Below are 20,131 nucleotides of genomic sequence, written 5' to 3'. Positions count from 1 at the left end.
CGGCAAAGACTTAATGAAAAATTATTAAAATTTATCATCTAAAATAATAATAATTTAATTTAATCTATTTTAAATATTTGCAAATTAATAATTCAACTCAGCCCTAAAATACTAATATAAAATGCCTGATCATTATAATTAACTCGTCATTAAATATTTATTCTTATTATATGCATATGATATGTTCTTCACCAAATAAAATTGCATTTTAAAATTATTATATTGGTAATGATAATATTATAAAATTATCTTGTATTTAAGATACTCTCATTTGGCAAATGATACAAGTATTTTATCTTGTATCTTTTTCATATTTTGAATAAGATACTAGTATCTGTATCTAAGTTCCATTTTATATAAGGAATCTGTTTCTGTAACTAAATTCTTTTTCCGGAGGATCAGCCCAACTCTGCTACCAATAATACATTCTAAAAATCAATTTCATTGTTCAACGTCTGGATGGATTAATTATTTTAGTTAGCAGTCTCTTTCCTTGTTTCTCTTTGGACTTCAACTTTGGAAGGATGTAGGTCTAGTAGGCTGATAGATGTAATCATTATTGGTTCGCTATTAAAATATAAATTATTAAAATATTTTAATATTTAGGGAATATTGTTTAATAATTTACGAAAATATGACTTAAAAATTGTTTCTATTTGTAAACGATAAGTTTAGCATTTTTAAAAAAATGTTTGTTAATAATAAAATTTAGTATTTCATTGTATATTATAGTTTTATATATTATTTTCAATTGTGTCAATATTTGACAAGTTACTTATATAACATATGGCTGTCAAATACAACAGAGGCAATCTTTTTTAATTTGTCAATATAGTATTAGCATAACAGTATGCCTTTTCCTTTTATCACTCCAAATATTTACAATTTCAAAGCAAATTGTGAAAGTTCAAGCACTAAGAAACTCTCATCATCAGGTTATAAATTGCTAAATAGTTATCATGAAATTAATTGTAGAAAATAGTTGCGAATATGGATCCGCGAAATATTATGCATTATGTGGCCTAGGAGGTATTTTGAGTTGTGGCCTAACTCATACTGCAATGGTTCCTTTAGATTTAGTAAAATGTCGCATTCAAGTAATATCTATATATCCTTTGAACATGCATTTTTTTAAAATTTAGGTTGATCCTGGCAAATATAAAGGAATATTTCAAGGTTTTAATATAACAATTAGAGAAGAAGGAGTTAAAGGCCTTGGTAAAGGCTGGGCACCTACATTGATTGGATATTCTATGCAAGGCTTATGCAAATTTGGTTTTTATGAAATATTCAAAAATGTCTATAGTGAAGCCCTCGGAGAAGTTTTTATTTTATAAACCTTATCATATTAATATTATGTTTATTTATAGTTAAAATATGTCTTTATTAGAGAAATTATTTAAATACATATAAACATTTAATCTTTTTTGAGATATTTATATTATTTTGATTTAAATGGGTGAAAAGCTCCATATCACATAAATTTCACAAAATTTTTAGTTTAAAATTTTCATATATAATTTATTATTTACACTAGGGTTGACAGATTTATATCAAATTAATATCGACCAAAACTTGAAAAAAATAACAGCTTTAAATCATTTTTAACATATTATTTTATTTACTAAATTACTACCCTACTAATATATAACTACCCACCATTTTTATTAATAATAATCATTATATATGATATTGATGAGTAAATAATTATTTACAACCTGATTTTTACCAATGTGCTATTTCATCATCTACCAAGAGTTGTAGTGTGCACCATGTGTATTTACTAATATATATATCCTTCACATTATGTATATGTGTTTTATTATATGGACGGTACCACTATGTAGTCAGCTGCATAGTAAAGAAGAGAGGAGTAAGTAAGAGGTGATCTATTAGTTCCTTTACTGGCAGAATAGTGTTAAAAATTGTAAGGTCATGTAATACAGCCATAACAATATTAATAATAATGTACCTGACACCTGGTTAGATTATTTGAAAAAAGAAAAATAAGTCTTATGTTTGGTAGTGTGTTTTCTTCCAGAGGCATCTATCCTATAATTGTAAAGTTAGTCCCTGAAAACCATTATCCTAAGAAGCTTATTATCGTTTGTTTTTTCTATTTTCCTATTTCTCTTTTGTTTTATTTATTTTTCCTTCATTATTTTTTATTCATTAGAATCGATATCGTGTGCCCCCATAAATCCTTGTCTGTACTAAGCAAGCAATGCTCGGGATCCTTACTATATTTATAACATTATAATGAACGGGAATCGTTAACATTATTATTCTCACTTCCATGATAATCATTTTCTTTTGTAAATATTGTCCTTGCAGTAGAGAAGGAAAAAGAGATATCAAAAAAAATTACGTACTTCATTCTATCCATAGTTTCCGAAAAACTTTGCAAAAACCATAAATTGTCATTCAACTCCAGAATTAGTCCATTTTTTAACAATTTACAACTTTTTTAAGTTTTTAATTCTTTGATAGGCAGCAGAGTCTACACCCCCTTGCCCTGCAATCCCCCTAAGCTACTGTCAATTTTACTCTTTATTTAGGGTTACCAGATTTACTCTTTTGTGGTAATGATATATTTTAATCTTACCTTATGACCTTCTTTTTAAAAATTTAAAAGATACCTTTTTTCATAGTATTCTTTGGAAAGATATATCAACAAATAATTATCCAAATAATTGAAGATTGTATATAAGTAGGTTGTTTATTCCTTGATTTAACAAAAAAAACAATTGAGATATGAAAAATAATTCAATTATTCAAATGTTAAACCTTCAATCATCATATATGCAATATTTGAATTAGCATTGAAAATGGACACCAAATTGAGGTAATAAATGCAATTTAGAGTCAATTTTTAAAAAAATATTGTAGCCAGATAAATTTTGCCAAAGCCTTGATATTTCTCTAATATATGTCCAAACCTTTGTCCTATGTATGAGCAAAATCTTCAGACTTGCATAATATTTTTCTGGATAAAATACTGAGTTAGCCATTTTTAAAAATTGGCTTAAATTGAGCCATTTTCCATTATTATGTTGCATTGATTATCTCATCTTCTTATACAAACTTCTAAAATAATTGAAATGTTTTCAATGGATTGAAATTAAAAATGATTCAAAATGTATTCTATAGAATGTTGTTTTATATTATTACAAATATAATTACTTTTTAAAAAGTTCAACAAAAATTGGCTTAATATTATTAATATTAAATGTGGCAGTTATTGTTCAAAACAATCTGATGTGTGTTGCAATGCATCAGTATTTTGAGTTTGAAATTAGTATCCTTAAAATATTCTTTGAAGATGATATTTATAACATTTTTTTACTTATTTTATCAATATTTTTGGGGGTTTCTTCATAAATTTAATATATTTAGATACTATTTGTTAGTGTAATAATATTCCTCATCTTCCATGTTTACATTATTCATAAGTTCTAATAATAGCTCAATATTATATTTTATGAGACGTCATTAAAATGTAATTTTTCATATATTTAAATAAATATTTGAAAGTAATCATTTTAATATAAATAGTAATATCCCATGAATAAGAATATACCAAAATTTTATTCATAAATCTTCAAATTTAAGGTTTGTCCATATAAGATCCAAAAAAATTTTATTTTATTTTTTGCTCCATCCTGTTCCTTTACATTACAATTATTATAATTTTCTGGAACTTTCCCTAATTTTGAGACTATCTAGAATTTGACAGGCTATTATAAGATTTATTTTATTCTTAAATGATAGGCTGGCCCATTTGAAAATTGGTATATTCTTTTTTCGTTTTTAGTTATTTTAAATAACCAGATGTTGTAGCATAATTTTTTAAATTATGTTCCCTTCATCTGAAATCTCTGGTTAAGGAACATTCTACCCCAGGTAGTTTAAAATAAAAACCATGTGTGTTGAAAATTTTATCACTTATCTAATAATTAACAAAACAAAAAAATTAAAAATTGATTTTTAGAATTTTTTTTAGAGCATATATATTTATCACTGCTACATTATATTAATTAAATCCTGTTTTTTTTTATAATTTTTATCCTGAAGGAAAAATCATATTTATACCGAACATCAGTCTATTTGGCAGCTAGTGCAAGTGCAGAATTTATAGCCGATATAGCCTTGTCTCCTATGGAAGCAGTTAAAGTTAGGATCCAGACACAACCCAATTTTGCTAGTACTCTGAGGGCAGGAGCACCCATCATAATGCAACAGGAGGGATTAAGGGGGTTTGATTTTTAAAAAATGTTTATAATAATAAATTTCATTATTACTTATATTGTATGCATGTTTCCTTTGCTCTTGCATTATTTAATTAATTTTAGACTTGGCCTGCTTAAACAATCATTTTTTAATAAAATAGGATATTTGTTGAACTGAAATAATGGCTAACAAAAAAGTGATAATTTTAAAATGTTTATTTTTTACAAATTGATTTTTTTGTAATTATTATTTTTAAATTAAAAATAACGTTATTAACCAATAACAGATGCGTCGGCTACCAATACTATTAGTATTGATATTGGCTATTACTTTCCATTTAGCTGATGCCCAAAAATGAGAATTAACTATCATAAATTAAAAAAATTTTTTAGCCTATATTATGTATGCTATTAATTTGTGAAAAGAAATTAAATGTGGAAATATCTAAATATATAAGAAAGTAGGTAATGTTAATATTTTTAAATTTGATTTATTATATGTTGAATTCCATATTAAGTCAACAAAAAAAATCTATTCTTAACCTAACCATCTTAGGTTTAAAAAAATTTATATGATGGTAGTATAAATATAAATATTAGCTAGTATATAAACAAACTAACTATAATAAACAAATTAATTAACTAGAGGCTAAGGTAATTTTTGTGTAACTATTTTTTTTCTACAGGTTTAAAGTATTTATAATTATTTTTTGGATTTTAAGTTGTATTTCCCTTTTAGTATACTTTTGTATTTTGCCCCAATTTTTGAGTAATTATAAAATTTGAATTTATTTTTTCCCCCAATTTTTTACCTCTACTTTTTATATTTTTTCAAACAATTTTATATAATATGTTTTTTAAATTTAATTATTCTTTAATCTCCATTAATTAAAATTTTTTTTCTTCCAATAGGAAGTAATTGTTAATAATTTTTTTATAAAACGGTCAATTTAGAAAAAATGAAATGTATTTTAAAAAAACATAAGAATATATTAAAAATTGAATTAAAAAAATATATATTTTATATAAAAAACATTAAAAACAACTTTAAAAAAGTAGTGCATATTACCCTAGGAGGATTGAATCCTTAGAAAATTGAACAAGCAGATTTTGTGCCGAGAAGGTAGAATCTTTCCTCATTGTATAAATGTCCACTCAGTAATATACTACCTTCCACTCTAATATTGAACAAGAAATAAAATACTAATTTAACATCATCATTTAATGCCTTTCATAATAATTTTAATAATTCCCTGTTAGTATTAATATTTAACATGATTCTGCAATAGCAAATATTTAAAAATTTTAATGATACAAGTCATTCATGGGCTGACTTATTCTTGACCAAAGACTTCCCACAACATTACCCAGAATACCCCGAGAAGCCAGAGTAGTAGTACAATCCTTCCAGTTACCTCACCAAATCAATATAACAGTATTGCAATCATTTATTATTATGGGAGCGGTTATTCCATTTTACTTTTCACATCCTTAATGTCCCTGAAGACAAAGAAAGTTCCACATCAAAATCTATCAGATAATTTAATCAAATTCTTTAATAATAATTCCAATATGAATTTCAAAATTACAAATTTCGTTTATAAAAACAATTTTCAGGACAATCTTTAAAATTATATTAAAAAAAATAGTTTTAATATTTAAAAATGTTTTTAACAATGAACAAATTTTTCCGGATACAGGCCAGATTTTTAATGATCTGCTTTTCAAACACAGCTAATGTTAATAATAGTCCTTTTTCACCATCAAAGACATTCTCGATGTGGGTCTACCTCATCCATTAATTTCACTGGAGTCAGACTAATCGCCTTACAGAAGCTATAAGATCAAGGCATCCCCCAATTGCTATAGGGGGAGTTATAAAAAAAATTATCTCAAAAATTATATTCAAACATTAAACAAAACCCTTATTATAATCGCTGTCTCCTAACCAGTTAGGGTTTGACATTAAAAGGGATGCGAAACAAGTGGCAAGGATTACGTTGGGTATCCATGCTTTATAACATGCAATCATCAAACTTGACATAGAAAATGGCTTTAATATTTTAAATTGTAATGTTTTAATCCAAAGGTTCTTAGAAGTTTATCCAAATTATGTCCAGTGGAGCTACTGTACCTCTATAATATTACGATATGGCTAACAAACTATTCTTTCAGCAAAGGAAAGGGGATTCACTCGGTCCGCATTCTTCTTAGTTCTCGACATCAATGTGATATTTAGATGATGCTTGCCACATTATTGGGACCTATCAGTCAAATAATTAAAGCTGTACATATCATCATTTTAATTTTTCAACAAAATTTATCCTTAAATTATAAAAAAAAGTGAAATGTACTCAACTTAAAATTTTTCTTCACCAATTATTTATTCTTTTACTCATGTGATTAAAGATAAAATTTTCGTTCTCGGATCACCAATAGGAGGATCTTTGTGTAGCCAAGCCAAATTTTTTTAGAACACAATCTGATTAATCTTTATTCAAAAGAAAATATTCTCAAGCATCTACCTTACCATCATTAGGCATTTTATTTGATTAAAAAATTTTAATATTTCCAAAAAAAAACAAATATGCTTCAGATCATCTGGCGCCTATTTATTTTTATCCATACTTCCAAAACATGAAGAAAACTTTAAATCTATTTTGGAAAATATACTTAACTAAAATTTCACAAAATAGCTGGCTAAACCACCCTACCAACAGAATCCAGCGGACTTGGCTTACGATCAATATTGCCCCTAGCCTTAATTTCTTTTGTTTCATCTTTATTAAAAACAAACAAAAATATCTAATTTAATTAAACCTTTTAAGGACACCATGTTGAACAATGATTTGTTATGCTAGTCTGCTAACACATCCTTTGGCACAATTAATCCGCTCTAATTTACTTAAGGATTGGGATGCTGTAATCATTCCACGTTTTGTTGATTATTATCTGCCTTCGAGCAATGATACACAGCAGTTTACTAACCTTCATTCGTTGATATTGGATAAATCAGGCCACAAATGGTTAGAAACTTATCTAAGCATGCTATATAAATTTCTTTTGACAAAAATAGCATAGATATGCTCTGTCAGGCTTGCTAGACATATCTATCCTACTATAAAATTTGTGGAATAATGGATGATTCTAAAGCTACGCATCCATTCCATTGTCTCATGAACAGATGTAAATATGTAAGGCATGAAAAAATTAATAGAATAATCCAAGATTTATTATTCAACGCCGATGTTCCTTTACATCTCGAACCACATCCGTTATTAATAACTCGTGGTCGGATGGGCATACTTTAACCCCCTGGATTATATGACACACATATATTGAGACTTTAAATGCATATCACCCCATCAAATATATGATCCATTAGATATACCGAACCCATAAATATTCAAATATAGCTGACAACAGTAGTATCAACAAACTGCTGATTTGGGAAAGAGGCTAAATCCCTAATTAAACTGATTTGCCAAAAGAGCCATAAAACAGCAATCTCGAGGGCCCTTTTAATTAAAAAAAACAGCTTTGAAATACTACCTTACAATTTAAACTTTTTAAAGATTCATAGCCGTCACCAGAGGAAGATGACTATTTTTAACCTCTTTTTAAAATTATATTTCTAAATATCTTATCTTATACATAGTTTACATGTTATTTTTAATTTATATAATATTGATTATTAAATTATTAAAACATAAATATTAAAAAAAATTTAAAAAAACTATATATAAGTAGCCTGTTAATAATTTATTTTAGATTGTTAGATTTGATCATAATAATAGTAAAGTAAATTTTTAAGTTTTAGGGTTTTATATTTTAATTGTTGAACACAATGACCCTATGGTATCAGCCTAATTAATACATTTGTCTTCCAATAGCATGTGATTACATATGCATCGATTTTTGGCACGATCCAGCAGAGATGCCATAGCAATTGGTTATGTAGAAATCTTAAAAATATTCAGATATCGATAACGTATTTTTTTTGTCTCACCGATCACCAATACTTTTTGTGTTTTTGGTGAGGAATTTCTTAAATTTATTACATTATTAGAGATAAAATATAGGCAAATAAATGGCGATCATAATGAAGCCATCTATTTCAAACAATCCCTTAGGATGGTTATTTATCAAAGTAATTGCATAGTTATTCATCCCCTCTCTATAGCAATGCAAATAACCTGATTTCTTAATTGTTTTTTTATTCAGTTGTTTTTAAATTTATATATATGTGCTATATATTTTTATCATTAATTGTTTTAAACTCGTTTTTTTAATAATAAATTTAAAGTTAGAAATTTATATTTTTTATATATTAAAAATTATTAAGAAACTTTTTTTACAAATAAAAAATTTAGTTGAACGAACGTAAACGCGTTCCCTTTTTTGAAGTAACAACGCGTTTCAATTTTGTCAATGAACGTTGAAAGCGTTTCTATTTTTAACTAATTTTTATTTTTAATGATTTTATGTTTAAATATTTCATTTATTTATAAAAATATTTTCTATTATATTTAAATTGTATATAATTATAAATTGCAAAATATTTTTCAAAAAAATATAATATAAAAATAATTATTGTTTAAAAATTCATATTTTAATGAATTGGGAAAATTAATTATATATATTGAAGTATTTCTATAATAATAATAATATATAATAGAAAAATAAAGTATTTAAAAAATTTCCGCAAGATGGAGCATTTTTCAATTTTGATTTTAATAATTTACAACAAAATATTTAAAATATATTTTTTAATATAAAATGGCATAAATTCAAATATAAACGTTTTTTGATTTTTTTGAAAGAATAGATTAATTAATAATAGGGTTATGTTGTGTTATCGGTATTAGATTGGTACTGATATTAGACTTAGGAAAAATGTGGATCGGCCTATATTTTTTAGAATTTAATCGATATTGATTTTTATGCATATTTTTATCACATTTTATATTTATTTATGAATTAATTTTCCTTTCTTGAAATAAATCTTCATAATTAATTTTTTTTTAAATTTATCCGGACCCGGCCTTCAGAATGACATATCTTTATTCCAATAATATCTACAACCTTGACTTCCTTTGGTAAGTTTACATTATCCTTTTTCAAAGGCAGGATCTCACATTTGCAAACTTACTAGCGGTAGCGATCTCGAGATTGCCTTTTCCACAGACAGAGGCTGGCCATAATTATCCTTAAAGCGAATTATATAAGTCTCTATGGCAGTATTCTCTCCAAAGAACTTGTCGAGGCCTACTATTCCTTCCATATTCTTCATTACGTTATATTTCATCTTTGTTTTTTTTAATTTTGGTTTGTATTTTTTTGTATATAGACAAAATTTTATTTTTTTTAACATAATAAAGATGGTAAAAAAATATAATTTATTAATTTCGAATATTTGATTTTTTTTTCTTTGCTATTCAACCGGGTTAGAATTTTCATTTTTTAGAAATTAAGAGATGCATGTGAAGTCCCAAATTAAGAATTTACCTAAAGACTAAGGTAATTTTTTTTATATGTCACACTTGAGTTTTGTCATATCTTTTCTTTCTTTATTAGGCTTAGTTAAAGATATTTTATAATGAAAAATTTTTAAAAATAAACCTTAAACAAAATCTTTTATTTTTGAAACTATTGCTATTTTTTAAGATTTAATTTTTTTCTGCTTATTTACATTATCATTTTTGAACTTTAAAGATGATATAGATTTTATTTAATATTTTATTTGACATTTAGATATTAACAATACCTAAATAATGTTGAAATATATATAAAATATGTTATATAATTGGTTTAAGCTGCGTGAGAATCGGTATTTTTATCTGTTAACTAAAGAATAATTATTTGTTGAAATAATTGAAGATTATTGCTATTACTAGTGTTATGTAGAGGTGTATAATTCGGTTCCATGTCAATTCAGCTAAACTTTTATCGCGAATGAATTTTATAGCGAAACTTTTATCGCGAATCCACATTAGCGAATACTTTTCCGCGAAAAATATAGCGAAACAAATATCGCGAATTTTTTATCGCGAAACTTTGAAAGCGAATACATTAGAGCGAAATTTTTATCGCGAATCAATAATCGCGAAAATTTTATAGCGAAGTTAATATCGCGAAACATAAATCGCGAAGAGAATATAGCGAAAACTATTTTGCGAAATATAACGCGGCCTATTATTTTATTTATATTTAATGTTAATATTTTATTTATCAACAAATAAACATATTATATGATGATATATATTATTTATTTATATTAATTATGAAATGAAAAATGGATTTCTTTTATTTGATATTTTTTTAATAAAAAAAATGATATGCTACTATTGTAATATTATTTTTTTTACAATTTATCAGTGATTTTCACACGGCATAAATTTTAAGCAAAAATATTTTTTGAAGTTCAAAAAGATTAAATATATTTTGATAAAAATTTTAATATTTTTTGAGGAATTCTTTTGTGAATTTTATAATAAATAAACAATCTTTTAGGTGAAATCTTTTATAGTTTTTTTTATCATTTTTGTAAAATTATCTATTTTATAAGTAAAGAGGTGGATTTTCTAAATAATCATTTTTAAAAATATTTTTATTTAACTTATTTATGTATATGATCTTTTTAAGGATAATAATTTAATCTAACAATTTTTATATTCGTTATTGAAGATGTTCCTTGGAAAAATGACAATTATCATAATCGGTATTTTTAAACATATTAGATTTTTTTACGATAAAATATGTATTTTTAACATGTAAAATTAAAATTTAATTAAGATGCACCATATAAAAGTGACAATTATCATAATCGTTATTTTTAAAGTTTTTTAAATTTTTTTGACGTAAATCGGTTAAAATAAGTATTGTTAACATATATTAATAAAACTTCAGTGAAGATGTACCCTAGATAAGTGACAATTTATTTTGAATTTTTTTGATGCAAATGGGTAAAATTATAGATTGTAAATTTGTTAAATTAAAATTTCATGAAGATGTACCACAGAAAAGTGTAAATTGTAATAATCGTTATTTTTAAACTTTTTTGACGTATATGGGCCAAAATAAGTATTGATAACATGTTTAAATAAAACTTCAGTGAAGATGTACCCAAGAAAAGTGACAATTGTCATAATAATTTTTAAAGTTATTTGAATTTTTTTGACGCAAATGGTCAAAGAAAAAATTGCTAACATGTTTAAATAAAACTTCAATGAAGATGTACCCTAGATAATTGACAATTGTCATAGTCGTTATTTTTAAATTTTTTTGAAGCAAATGGGCAAAAATAGAAAATGCTAACATGTTAAAATAAAATATCAATGAAGATGTACCATAGATAAGTGACAATTGTCATAATCGTTGTTTTTGAAGTTTTTTGAAATTTTTTATACAAAAGGGTTAAAATATAGATTGTAAAAATGTCAAATTAAAATTTCATGAAGATGTACCATATAAAAGTGACAATTGTCATAATCGTTATTTTTAAATTTTTTTGAAGCAAATGGGCTAAAATATAAATTGCTAACATGTTAAAATAATATTTCAGTGAAGATGTACCCTAGATAAGTGACAATAGTCATAATCGTTATTTTTAAAGTTTTTGAATTGTTTGACGCAATTGGACAAAAATATAAATTGTTAACATGTTAAAATAAAATTTCAGTCCAAACAATATAACAAATCAATATTTTCATTCTCATAATCGTTGTTTTATTAAAGATAGCTGTAACCTATGTTAAATTCTAAACTTTCAAGATATGGATTCACAATCTTATTCCTTGAATTAATAAATTTTAATGCTACATTATAAAGATGTATAACCTTGCATTCACAGTAAGCAAATATTTTTGTATACTTGTGGCAAAATAGTGCTGAGTCTGAATTCAGGGTAGGATTTTTATAGAAAGAACTTAAAAACCATATGAATATTATTTAGTAATATGATACAATTAACATCCTATAAATTTAATGTTTAGATTTTATTATGGTTAAAATGAATTACACTATATTTTAACCCATTTACATCAAAGAACTTTAAAAATAACGATTATAAAATTGTCACTTTTCAATGGTATATCTTCACTGAAATTTTATTTTAACATGTAAGTAATTTATATTTTTGCCCATTTGCTTCTAAAAAATTCAAATAATTTTAAAAATAACTATTATGACAATTGTCACCTTTCTATGGTGCATTCTCATGAAATTTTAATTTAACATGTTTACAATCTATATTTTTACCCATTTGCGTCAAAAAGGTTTAAAAATAACGATTATGACAATTGTCACTTATCTAGGGTACATCTTCACTGAAATTTTATTTAAACATGTTTGCAATACTTATTTTAGCCCATTTACGTCAAAAAAATTCAAAAAGTTATAAAATAACAATTATGACAATTGTCACTTTTCTATGGTACATCTTCATGAAATTTTAATTTAACATGTTTACAATCTATATTTTTACCCTGCGTCAAAAAAATTCAAAAAACTTTAAAAATAACGATTATGACAATTGTCACTTATCTAACACTGAAATTTTATTTTAACATGTTTGCAATACTTATTTTAGCCGATTTACGTCAAAAAAAATTAAAAAAAGTTATAAAATAACGATTATGACAATTGTCACTTTTTTATGGTACATCTTCATGAAATTCTAATTTAACATGTTTACAATCTATATTTTTACCCATTTGCCTTAAAAAAATACAAAAAACTTTAAAAATAACGATTTTGACAAATGTCACTTATCTAAGGTACATTTTCACTGAAATTTTATTTTAACATGTTTGCAATACTTATTTTAGCCGATTTACGTCAAAAAAATTTAAAAAAGTTATAAGATAACGATTATGACAATTGTCACTTTTTTATGGTACATTCATAAAATTCTAATTTAACATGTTTACAATCTATATTTTTACCTATTTGCGTTAAAAAAATACAAAAAACTTTAAAAATAACAATTTTGACAATTGTCACTTATCTAGGGTATATCTTCACTGAAGTTTTATTTTAACATGTTAGCAATACTTATTTTAGCCCATTTACGTCAAAAAAAGTTATAAGATAATGATTATGACAATTGTCACTTTTTTATGGTACATCTTCATGAAATTCTAATTTAACATGTTTACAATCGATATTTTTACCTACTTGCGTTAAAAAAATACAAAGAACTTTAAAAATAACGATTTTGACAATTGTCACTTATCTAGGGTACATATTCACTGAAGTTTTATTTAAAATATTATCAATACTTATAGCCCATTTACGTCAAAAAAAGTTTAAAAATAATGATTATGATAATTGTCACTTATCTAAGGTATATTTTCACTGTATTTAAACATACTAGCAATATTTATTCTAACCCATTATGGTCAAAAAAATTCAAAAACTTTAAAAATAACGATTATGAAAATTGTCACCTTCCCGTTAAAAAAGTTTAAAAATAATGATTATGATAATTGTTACCTATCTAGGGTACATCTTCACTGAAGTTTTATTTAAACATACTAGCAATACTTATTTTAACTCATTTTGGTCATAAAACTTTAAAAATAACGATTATGACAATTGTCACTTTTCAATGGTAGATCTTCATGAAATTTTAATTTAGCATGTTTACAATCTAAATGATATTTTTACCCTTTTGAGTCAAAAAATCAGAAAAATAACGAATATGACAATTGTCACATTAAAATATTATCCTTAAAAAGATCACAAAATAATATAAATAGTTAAATATAAATATTTAAAAAAAAGTTATTTAGCTACCTCTTTTAATATACTTAAGAAATAGATAATTTTACAAAAATGATAAAAAAAACATTTCACCTAAAAATTGTATATTTATAATAAATTTCACAAAAGAATTCCTTAAAAAAGATATTTTTACAAAGAAGATATAAATTTTTATCATAATATGTTCAAAAAATTTTTTGAACTTCAAGAAATATTTTTTTTACTTAAAATCTTGGGCGTGAAAATCACTAATAAATTGTAACAAAAATAATATTACAATAGTAGCATATCATTTTTTATTAAAAAACATCAAATAATAAATAATTGTTGTTTTCCTTTAAATAAATGCATTCGCAATATATTTATTGTTTCGCGGTAATGCGCTCGCGGTAATGACTTCGCGCAAACATATTCGCGATAAAAAATTTGCTGTAAAGTGTTCGCATGAAATGTTTCGCTAAAATGTATTCGCTCTAAAAAGTATTCGCTCTAAAAAATTCGCGGTTAAGGTTTCACGGAAATAAATTCGCGACAATGGCTTCGCGAAATTGTCTTCGCTATAAATGTTTCGCGAAGATAAATTCGCAGAATTAGTTTCGCGATTTTACCTTCGCTATAAAAACTTTTCGCGATAAACGACATTCGCGATAAAAGTTTCGCGATAAAATCTCTGAATTGACCTGATACGGTATAATTCTATGTTGTGATGATTTAATGGAACATATTGACGATTAAATTAAAACCCATCCATATAAAATTATAATCTTTGCCAGGGATGCGAACCCGACAAAATTTTTGCCCGGGTTCGGTTCGGGTTCGGTTCGGGGTATAAAAAAAAAGGTGGGTTCGGTTCTGGTTCGGTTCAGGGAAATATTTTTGAACCCGGGTTTGGTTCGGGTTCGGTTCGGGTTCAAGAATTTTTGAGTTGATAAAAAAAATTCTATATTTAAATCATAATAAAAAACTAGACATAAATTTGATATAAAAAATAAATTTTTTATTTTATTTACAGGCAAATATAGTTAAAAATACAAAGCATATAGTCATGTATCAATTTTAAAAATTTTATTTAGACGTATTAGCATAATATCTTCCAAGAGTTGTTCACTCATCCTCGATCTATGTGGTGAAAGAATGAATTTCAAATGTGAAAAAGATCTTTCAACGCTAACCTATGTTAAATGTATTTATATGTGAAAATATGAAAAATTAACTTGGGTTGCAGGAACAGCAAATAAGATTTTAGATAAAATATATAATTCAGGGTGTTCTAGCTTAGCAGACTCCCAAAAATGCAAAATATTTTCCTTCTTATCTAATCTTTTATAATCGCTAAACCCAGTAATTATTGTTCCAATAAATCGTTGGCCCTCTTTTAAGTATTTTCTCCTGCCTTTCTTTAAGTTGTATCAATTTCTCTAAATCATCTTCTTGTTCAATAATTTCATCGGAACTAATATCATCAGATAAAATCGGCGTTGTTAAGCTTTTAATTCGTCTCCATAAATTGACAAGATGTTTTTTCGCACAAATCTTATCATCATCACTAAGTAATACCTGTAATATTTAAGGATTTATATTGTTTATATTTAAATATTTCATAAAATAACAATTTTAATATAAATCTAAAATAATTAATTTACTAAGCTTTTAATTAACCTTGTATCTTGGGTCCGGGTATATGGCAGCTAAGAGAATTTCGTTCTTTATAAACCTTTCTTCTCTGTTCTTAAGACAAGAATATAGTAATTGAGCAAAATGGTTTAGATTTTTTTCCAGTTCGATGCAGCATCTTAACCATGCTGCATAAAAATCTGTCAGTGTTAACTGTTCAGATTGGAATTGTTTGGTTGCGATTTTTAGCGGTTTTAAAATTTCAACAATCGTTATTATCTCTTTCCAATCTTCAGTCAATAAATAATCAGATTGCTCTGTAAAAAAATCTTCGATATTGGTTTTTAGTAAAATCAGCCTTTTAACATATCATGGGTTGAATGCCATCTGTGGCAATCTAACACAGGCTTATGGAGTTTCATATTTTTTAATAACTTTTGGTAAGTGGGATGTCTTAATTTTAAATTTAGGCTCCTAGCTTTTGCAATGGTTTCCACAATAGGTGATAATTTTATAGCATCTTGAAGTGCCAGCTGAAGTGTGTGAGCTGCACACCGTACACTATAAATCGGATAGGATATAATAGTTGATAAAAAAGTATTTTGTATATCATCAATATCATATTTATATACATTTACATCCATATTTTCCTCATCTGCTGATTCACTCCTTATATCATAATCAGTTTCTGGTTGCAGGAGCTTTATAGCTCTTAAAAAATTACAACCATTATCAGAAGTAATTGTGTATATTTGTTGAATATTAATTTTAAATTTTAGTAAAGTTTTTAATATATTCTCTTTTATATATTCTCCTGTACATCTCTCTTTCAGCTCTACAATTCCAAGAGTCCTCAAATTTATAATGGACTTTGATATAAATTGAATATTTACACCAAGAATTGACCTATCTAGTCGTTGAACTGCATCAAATTTTAAACTTATTAATTTTCCTTCTACCTCTCTCGATATTTTGTCTCTTGATTGGGCTGTTTTATTAATAGTTCTGGATAAATTTTCTTTGTTTATAACTAAATTGAGCCCAGATAGGAGTGGATTTATAATTCTTTGAAATCCCGAATCTTCAATAATTGATAAAGGCCGGCCATTTACAGTAACAAGTTCTAGTATAGAACTCATCAAATCATTAGATGATATATTTATACTTATATGCTTTTTTGGAAAAAAGGTTTCTATATTAATTTTAGGTTTTTTTGCCAATAACAATTCCTGATATTTGGTTTTTTCATTTAAATAATTTAAATATTCATTGTTGTGATTTCTTTCCAGGTGTCTTTCTAAATTTGACAAGTGATTACCAGACATTTTTACTTTGCAATATGAACATATTGATTTTATTAAGGGTAAAATGCTTATCAAATATGACTTTATCTTTAATCTTAAATCTATAAAAAGAGAACAATTTTTTTAAATAGCAATGATTTCAGAATTAAAAAAGAGATATTTATAAATTTAATTTCATTTATAATATGCACTTCATTAATATCTTGTAAAAATTAAACTGAACCAAAAATAAATGATTAGCATATATAAATTTTAAAATCATTTTAATAAGTTCACAAAAACTGCCCTACATTTAACAATTTTTAAGTTAGATGTTTAGAATTTTTTAAATTAACAATATAATAATTTTTACTTTGATGTGTTAACCATTTTCTTCTAATTTTAAAAATAAATGGCGTAAATTATTTCAATTGTTTAAAATTTTTTAACACTCCAATAGGAATCGAGAATAAATTTAAAATGGCATAAATGAATTAAGTTATTTAAAATTTATTAAGACTTCATTTAATTGGAAATTTGAAAATATAATATTTGTATTTACATATATTAATATATGATTTAAATAATACACTGAACCCGATTGAACCCGGGTTCAAATAAAATTCTTGGGTTCGGTTCGAGGTTTTGAAAATTTTATAAATGGGGTTCAGGTTCGGTTCGGGTTCAGAGTTTATTTCTAAAAACCCGGGTTCACTTCTCCGGGTTCGGGTTCGGTTCAAATCCCTGATCTTTGCAAAAATAAATTTCAATAATGCTTTGTCTATATTTTAATTATTTTTGCAAAGATTATAATTTTATATGGATGGGTTTTAATTTAATCGTCAATATGTTTCATTAAATCATCACAACACTGTATTTAAACATATTAAATAAAATTATATCGTAAAAAATTATAAAATTAAATGATATGTAAAATTATTAATTTATAAATAAAGTTTCAAGTGTGGCATTTAAAAAAATATTGTTCAATATTTGAATCAAATGATTTAATTATTTAAGTATGACAAAAAGAAAAATGGATATTTTATTTATTTTTAACATCTGGTAATAAATCCCCCCCCCCTCACTTAATATAGCACAATTATTACATCTAATATTAAAATATATTTGAAAAACGCCTCCCAGAGCTTACTTGGTAACAAAATTATCTTAAAATTCAGAACCTTTTATGTTATATATTATTTTTATAAACAGAAAAAAATTATATATTCTTGAAAGCGCGAAATAATACTAAATAAATTGTTGATACAACTTTATTTTAAATTTAATTTTTTGCCCACACAGAAAATAGCTATATGTATGCATATTTATAATATTCATTGTTATAGACAAACTAAAAGCCTTTATTCATATAAATACCTTATATTTAGCATAAAATACATAAATTACTGTTTAATGTTTACATTTTATGTCTTTTTATTGAAAATAGCTTTTACAAGAGTTTGGTTCCGATATGGGGTCGACAAATTCCCTACACAATGATGAAATTCGCTTGCTTTGAACGAACGGTCGAAGCTCTATACAAACACGTTGTTCCTAAACCTCGTTCCAAATGCACTAAAGCTGAACAGCTTATAGTCACCTTTAGTGCTGGTTACATTGGTATGCTTATAAATTTTTATCCTAAATGGCTGGTTAGAAATGATGGGGATCATGTACTATTTTAATATTATATAAATATTAAAATGTGTATTTTATAAAATTGTATATCCTCATTTTTTATGAAACATTAGCTAACTTGCACATAAAAACTAAATTAATATTTATTTTTCATAGCTGGTGTGTTTTGCGCCGTAGTCTCACATCCCGCCGACACGATAGTTTCCTACATGAATAAAGACAAAGGAAATACAATGATGTCATCAGCCAAAAAACTTGGATTTAGAGGTTTTTTTTAAAAAAATATATTAATTTATCTATATAATCAAATATAATAAGCGTTATATAATAGGTATAGGAAAAGATGTTCTTCTAAATTTTAAATCCTGGACTTGAAACATTTATTCTTTAAAAATATTTCTTTCATATACCCATAATTTTTTGGTAGCAGTGGGTTATGCAATATAAATTTATACTTATAAAAATTTTGTTTGAATGTAAATTAAATTATCATAACAAAACAAATTTGAAAATTGGCTTGGTTATATTTAAATGGGTTTTCAGATTCAGCTTATAAATCCAGAACAAACCATATTTAACCGCGAAAATTGTATTTTAAACTTATATAAAATTTAGGTCTTTGGAAAGGCCTCGTCCCTAGGATAATAATGATAGGCACTCTCACCGCTTTACAATGGTTTATATACGATTCCGTCAAGGTTGTTTTCATGATGCCTAGACCTCCACCACCTGAAATGCCTGCAAGTCTTAAGAGGAAGTTGTCAGATATTGATCTCACCCTCAAGGAGTTGTGAATATATTAAAATTATTTTTTTTAAGTTCCTAAAATGTTATTAATTATTTGACTTTGCATAGCCTTTTTGAAATTTAATTTACTACTGGTTTTGTCAAATGTATTCATATTCTGAAGAGATGTATGCTATAATTACATTATACTCAATTTTATCCATACATATTAACATTCTTTAAAATTATTCTCAGAACCTATTTTATATTAAAAATGAGAAATAGTCATTTATAATCACAAGATTGTCACCCACCATAAACTTATACCTTTTTTAAAATTGTATTTCACACGATTTTCGAAAAGCTTTCAAATTTTACTATTTATTAACAGTTGATGTATTTTTCAAACGGTGTCTAATTTATAAATTAAAATTTTTGTTATTATGTTTGCTATATGTAATCATTTGGATTGTGAAATGAATCTTAAAAACAAAATATACTGATATCTTTTCAAAATGAAATATTTTAAAATTTAGCAAACAAGTAAATGTAAATTGAAAGGGACTGATATCTCTTTTTTAAAATTTTTTTATAAATTATTAGCATCCCAATTAAAGCATTTAGTAAATTGAAATGGTTTTTATAATAAATTTATTTGATGAAAACCTACTATGTATTAGTTTACTAAAATGTACATTTTGTATAATTATAAGATTTATGGATGTATTATATTTTAAAAAAATCATTTTTGAAAAAGGTTTGGGGTCATCCAAAGGAGGAGTGAATGATTTATGAAGTTAGAAATTAAATATAAAATTTTTTTAAACATGTTTATTAATTGAACATAATTTGATTTACATAACAGAGATAAAT

General features: G+C 25.3%; 1 protein-coding gene across 1 annotated transcript; it reads left to right on the top strand.

The window, feature by feature from the left end:
• Positions 1 to 800: 800 nt before the first annotated feature.
• LOC135924729 (solute carrier family 25 member 3-like) lies at positions 801 to 19,687 on the top strand. The gene is made up of 7 exons (XM_065459834.1): positions 801 to 935; positions 976 to 1,097; positions 1,143 to 1,322; positions 4,075 to 4,256; positions 18,342 to 18,514; positions 18,689 to 18,799; positions 19,148 to 19,687. The coding sequence occupies exons 1-7, from the start codon at positions 851 to 853 to the stop codon at positions 19,324 to 19,326; spliced, it is 1,032 nt and encodes a 343-aa protein (XP_065315906.1). The 5' UTR covers positions 801 to 850; the 3' UTR covers positions 19,327 to 19,687.
• The last annotated feature ends 444 nt before the right edge of the window (positions 19,688 to 20,131 follow it).

The sequence above is a fragment of the Gordionus sp. m RMFG-2023 genome, chromosome 2 (assembly GCF_954871325.1).
Source record: "Gordionus sp. m RMFG-2023 chromosome 2, tfGorSpeb1-WG-v2, whole genome shotgun sequence".
NCBI lineage: Eukaryota > Metazoa > Nematomorpha > Gordioida > Chordodea > Parachordodidae > Gordionus > Gordionus sp. m RMFG-2023.
This window is presented reverse-complemented; position numbering and strand designations above follow the sequence as displayed.